The 6651-nt window shown below is 34.3% G+C and overlaps 1 protein-coding gene across 1 annotated transcript; it reads right to left on the minus strand.

The window, feature by feature from the left end:
* Positions 1-4474: 4474 nt before the first annotated feature.
* Positions 4475-5952, minus strand: LOC110705435. The gene has a single exon (XM_021883302.1). It carries the CDS (start codon positions 5624-5626, stop codon positions 4784-4786), a length of 843 nt encoding a protein of 280 aa, XP_021738994.1. The 5' UTR covers positions 5627-5952; the 3' UTR covers positions 4475-4783.
* Between the last annotated feature and the right edge of the window lie 699 nt (positions 5953-6651).

The following is a 6651-nucleotide window of genomic DNA, read 5'->3' on the forward strand; positions in this document are numbered from 1 at the left end:
ACTTTACAAAACAAAAATATGACCAAATATTAACATCACCCAAACCACGTGCACTTGAATTTAATTTCATTGCTCCACACTTTCACCCAAACCACCGTACCATTTTTTTTGTTAGAAAATGTTATTTGTTCATACCTCATTTATATCTCTTTGTGGTATGGTATTAAACGCTAGATATAGATTCTTGTTTCATCCAGTCGTACACTATTTAATTGAAATTCACGCTTTCATGTTATTGTTTTTGTACTCCTTCCGTCTCAAAATATACACAATTAATATATTATGATACGAGTATTCAGAAATATTAAGTATACATATATACAAGTAGTCCAGTATTTAATATGGAGTATATAATGATTTGCAAACAGTATTGTATATTAGGACAGAGGAAATATTATTAAGAAATGACATATGTATTGTTTTGAAAAAGGTGAGATATTTTGTCTTTATTGTTTGATCTCATGCTTTGGCTTTTAAACCCATTTAAAAATTGTTCTTGGTTTTAGTTTTAGTTAATTTAATTTGATTCTGTTTGATAATTTTGAAAATTGTGATAACAACTGTAGGCATAAAAATTGGTTAATGTGATGGTGTGCAATATTGGATTTAAAAGTGTGTCAAAAAAAAAATGGATTTAAAAGTCAAATTTGACTTAATGATTGTTTGACTACAGCTTCTTTGAGGTCAATCTACTGATAGTCTGATACATACGGAGTACTAGCAAGGGCAGTTGCTTTGTATAGAAAAATATAGTGTGGCTATGGAATATTCAATAAATTATGATTGCTTACAAAAATTTTGTAAATAATGGGTGATAATTTTTGACATTTCACGATAAGGATAGGAAATAGGTTGAGGGCCTTCCCATGAACAAATTATGTTTAGCTGACATTTATGTGACCGACTAGTGGTCGTATGTGATTCCATTTGACATATATTATATGACCCCAAGAAACCTCCTCTGTTATCACTTGAGTTTTCGACACCTAACCTTGAAATATCGTAGAATCGTTCGATTTCATTCATGTATCATAACCGGTTATATTAGGCTTTGAGGTGCTTCATGGAGTTCCCATAAGGCCTGTGAGACTTAATTGTTGCATGGAACCATCTTATTCGTGCTTCCCATCTTATTGTATCAAACATGGTCATTTTTGTGTCGTGCATGACTGACTCTTGTATCGACCAGCCTCTTACGCAGCTCGATTTATACATAAGGTAATATGGTTACTTTTATACAAGCAATAACATTGATTTATACAAGGTACATCCCTTATAAAGAGAACGAAGAACTTTATTTGTAAAAATTAATAGATACTCCACTTTCTTACGGTTTCTTTTAATCGCAATGTTAGGGGTTTCACCCTTACTATTCACATTTTATGATTTAAAAGTTGATTATAAAAGTATTATATTTTTTCCAACGTATAATATTCAAAAGACAATCATACAAGTGTATTCCAAATGTTGCGATTTAAAAAATCGAAGATTTTATATATAAAGGTAAGTTGTGGTTTTTTTAGGAGTATTTATTTATTTTATTTTTGAAAATTTTAGGAAAATTTATTTTACACCCACCTTATCTCAAAGTTTGTGCAAAATATTTTATATCAATTTGAGAATAATCAAAATTATTGTAAAATTGTTTTCAAAAAAAAAAAAACAAGAAAAAATTATCGTAAAATTCACTTCAAATTACATGTAATAAAAAAATAATAATAAATAAAATAAAAATAAAAACTGGGGCATTGTGCCTCATAGATTCTAAAATACTCGTATTAATTAGAGCAAAGCATAGGTCAGATCGATTCAAATCATACGAATAGAATATACTCAACCCATTTACCTTAATATAATGAGCCGTACACATGACTCGAATCGAACTAGATAAGTGGCAGCCCAAACCTAACACAAAATGGTTCATATTTGAACCCTCAAATGGCGCACGGACAAAAACGTAACACAAACAACCCAGCCGACATATAACATTTAGAGCAAACTTGGGAGTTTGAAGTGTTGGGAAGTATAATAACTCCTTCAATATTTGTACTTACCAGAAAAATTGGAAATTATAGGTAACGTCTTTCACTTTCATAATCATTTTTCTGACTATAAAAGAAAAGAAACTTCCAGTATAGTTCACCTCATTATTTTAATTTTATTTTCAACATTATACTAAAATTGATAGTACATCCGTATATCGTGTCCTTCTCTCATCACAAACTTGCATTATGCTCCCTTTGATTTCAGAACCCTATGCTAACTACTACTATTACTTTATAGTAGCCTTTTATTATTTCTTTAATCTACTTTTAATCATCATGGTTAGTGAAATGGAGTAGATAATCACTCTTCATCTTACATCATTAATTCTCCACTATCCTTTCACAAATGATTCCCTTCTTTTGTGTTTCAAGTTTTTACTCATGTTAGTCATGTACTTGCATTTGATGATCATTTTGTAAAATTAAAAATTAATATTTAAATTGTAATTAGAATTTAGTACTCCGTAAAATCGAATCACAGAGTGTGCTTAATTCATCCGAATTTTATTAAAGTAAATAAATAACATGTCTTATTATCAATTTAAGTCAAAGGAGCTTTCAAATCTTCGTTCTTGGTTAATGTATAAAACACCATAAATTAATGCAAAGAAGCTTATTATAAGACCAAATACAGCCATACGGGTCATACATAAATGAACACACGGATGAGCTTACAGGACCAAATACGAGTCATATTAATCATATATATAAAGATGTTCAAGTTAGGTTAATTTACAAATTGAATTAATGTTTGTCCATCTACATTATGAACAAACAAATTTGATTTGTTTGCATACCTTAATCGCATAATTCTGACACGTTTCAAGATTGATGCTCCACTACGTTATACCAATAAAGTCCTTGTCAATCCTATGTTATTGTTATTGTTGTTTTATTTTTATTGTTGTTTTTTTTTATCCACATATATTTGCATAACTATTTACTTCATTATTCTAAAATAATTACTCCAAATTAATATATTGAGCATATAATTAAAAAAAATACCACTTCACTTAACAAGTTGTAAAGCCTTTGCTTAAAAATCTTGCAATTTTTTTTCAACACTATCTAAATTAAGCGAATTCAATTGATGTAAATTAATATAGTACATTTTGAATGTATATGCTTCTCGTACAAAGTAATTACAGAGTACTCTGTACTTTGTACTCCGTTCTCATACTTCGTATTATCTAACCACTTAACTGACTTTATTTTTTATTTTGTGGGTGCAATACTTCAATGGAATAGAAGCATGAATTAATTGTGTGTATAATTGAACTCGTAGTTATACCAGCAATCAAATGATGTTGACTCAAAAACAAGAAATTCGAGCCGTGCAAGGACGCGGGGATATAGCAAGTAAGTAGCAAGATTCTCCCTACCAGATGGAGGAAAAGGGCACCCCAAATGACAACCAGACCCCTGGAGGGGGGGCAACCGGAAATGATAGTGAAAACCCTCTTGCCAGGCGCCATCAGTTAGCTTCGGATCGCGCTTGACTTTGCTATCAGCCACGGTAGGCTTTTTCGAAAGCACTGTTCTGCTTTGCCAATCAGGTAAGACCGAATGGGGACGGTAAACTGCAAACTTTTCCAGTATTCGTTGCTCGGTTGGCTGGAATCTCGCACAACAACAAAACGGAAACGCCCCTATAGACCTCTCTGACAATAGTTTCGTAGCCATATTCACTGAGAAAAGTGCTGCGAAGCGCAAGAGCGTATCGAGAGAGGATATTTTTCGTGTAATGGTCTATACTATAACCATCTTCTTTCTTTACTGCAAACTAGTGACTGAGTCCAAAGCAGAGAGGTTCAAAATCATTGCTACACGAATTAATATATCCTCACACGAACATCATCAGCCAATTAACAACGTTGACTACCAGTCTAATTAATTTCCGATTGGACCAATTAACAACTCACTCTGACGAATTTATAAGAAAACTGAATCGTAATACAAGGAATTTTCATTCTACAAAAATCCACATAAATTGTATTTATCAAAAATAATTCTGTGACCGTGACATTGTAATAATATTACAACAAACAGTTGGACCATATAGCGACATCAACCACATATCAATACGTCCACTCTACTACACGTCTACACTTTGGATATAACGTCTGCACTCGGGTATACCGCGCACATTTTTATGCTCATTTCATATTTTCGAAACAATATTAATTAAAGAGGACGTATTTCCTTAAAAATACACCGGATTGTATAATAGAAATTAATTCTCGATATATCATGTTTATTTTTTGATGAATTTTTAATTTTAGAAATACATCAAACCGCGTAAATTTCCTAAAAAAACAAATAATACAAGTATACAACTGGTCGTACAATAAAAATAAAAAATTGCCACCGCCAACATAAATAAAGTGGAAAATAAAATAAAAAAAGAATTATACTACGGAGTACTATTATACTATCAATCAATTTTCATTACTGTATAATTCTAAAAATTTGCTAGTCACAAATTTTCTCCATTTCACATATTTTTTTTTTCAAATTTGCTCAACCCATTTTTGGGCAGAAAACAAATGAACTAAAATCAAATCAACAAAAAAAAAAAAAAAAAAAAGTTTACAAGCCCAGATTTATAAAGATCGAAACTTATAAACCCCATTTATATAAAAATAAAATTAAAATATATGTAAAAAAAATTGTAGTAGTACTGTAAACAAACAACAAAAGTCATATCATCAACCCAAAAAAAAAAATTAAAAAAATAATCAAAAAGTAAATTTCCAGATCTTAATTCGAAGATCAACCTTACATTTAGCATCCGACGTCGTTCCAGGTGTCGGTGTTTTCGACGTCGCATTTTTCGGTTGAAATCCCTTAATCCCATCACAAATAACTCTGATTCCAATCTTCTTAGTCTTGATTTTTCCCATTTGTACTTGAACCATTGTATTCAACTCAGCTGTTATTGGAAATCCACTCTTTTTGGTTAGATCGGATTTGAGCGGTTTAACCGTATCCGAGTCTAGATCTCGGGTCGGGTCGCTTAAGATGGTTGCTTTGAGTATGGTGGTGTTTCCGTTGACGTGGGTGAACGCCGGGAGAGTGGCGTTGCCGGCGTCGACGCCGGCGCCGGAGAATTCCACCGACATGGGGTCGTACACGAAGGTGATCTTCTTCTTGTTGGGGTTTTTGGCGGTGAGGGTGAAGTCGAGGCGGGAGTTGAGGTGGTAGAATCCGGTTGGATCGGCCGAGCTGAGATTGAATTTGGAGATTCGGATTGTGGACACCGAAAAGGTTGGATGTTTCGGGTGGTACAACACGTAGAAGATGCACGCGGCGATTGCCGCTATTAATAAGAGTGTTAAGATGGCAATGAGTGTGTATATGAATGTAAGGCAGCAGCATTTTCGGCACGAGCATGACCGTCTTGACCGGCGGTTTTGCGGTGGGCGGTAACCGACCGGGCGAGGGCGGTTCGGGTTGTAGAGTTGACCGGTTTTAGCCGGTCCAACTCCGTTTGCGGCGGTCCCGTTGACTCCCCCGCCGCCTCCGTTCATTGCCGCGGGTGGCGGGTTTGGCTTTGCGGCGGGGTAGACTCTATCAGTCATTTTGAATTATGTGAGAGGTTCCGATTCGATAGGGAGAAAGGGAAAAGAAAAGAGAGAAGTGAAGAAAAGAATGGTGTATGAAAGTGGGGGAGAATGGATTGATTAATGGAAGTAGGGAATCTCTTCCAAAGTTGGCTTCCTTGCACTTACTAGCTTATGAGGGTAGTTTTATTTCTCTCTCTAGAACAATTTTCTCTCTCTAGAAAATGTTAACTTTGGGTGGAGAGAGAGAGAAAGAGAGAGAGGGTGGTTTTTATGATATTAGAGGTGTGGAGACAAAGGAATGGTGTTGGGGGAGGTTTGATGATAAATTGGGGGGAGGTTTGATGATAAATTGATAATTATAGGTGTTACATTATTTTCTTATACCAACAACTAGCACTGTCAAACGGTTTGACAGTTGGGTTTGGTTCGGTTTGAAATCGGTTCGGTATTAAATCGGGTCGGTATTAAATCGGTTTAAGTGTCTCGCGGGTCGTTTTCATTTCGGTTTAAATATTTATCGGTTCGATTCGGTTTCGGTTTAATCTTGATCGGTTTTAATTCGGTTCGGGTTGTAAACAGTCCGAGTAGTAAACGGTTCGATGCAAACGGGTTGCGGTTTGTTAATGGTTCGGTGTAAACAGTTTTTATCCCGGTTCAAACAGTTTCGGGTTGGAAGCGGTTTCGGGTTGGAAACAGTTCGGTTCTTTTTTGGTTCGGTTTATAACTGGTTCGGTTTTTTTCGGTTCAGTTTATAACTGATCCGGTTCTTTTTTGGTTCAATTTATAACTAGTTCGGTTCTTCTGCGGTTTAACATTATTCGGATTGGTTCCATTCCGAGTTTACTAAATTACGATTCGGGTCGGTTTTCGGTTTCAAAAAATCAATTGTTTATCGAGTCGTTTGGATTTGGACAGTTAAATGGTTTTGGTTTGAAATTTGGTAGTATTTGCTGGTTAACAAGTTTTATATAAAGTAAAGACTTCATCATTTCATATTTAGGCATCATATTATAAACAAATTCACATTGATTTTATAAATA

This window comes from Chenopodium quinoa, unplaced genomic scaffold (genome assembly GCF_001683475.1).
Source record: "Chenopodium quinoa cultivar QQ74 unplaced genomic scaffold, ASM168347v1, whole genome shotgun sequence".
Lineage (NCBI taxonomy): Eukaryota > Viridiplantae > Streptophyta > Magnoliopsida > Caryophyllales > Amaranthaceae > Chenopodium > Chenopodium quinoa.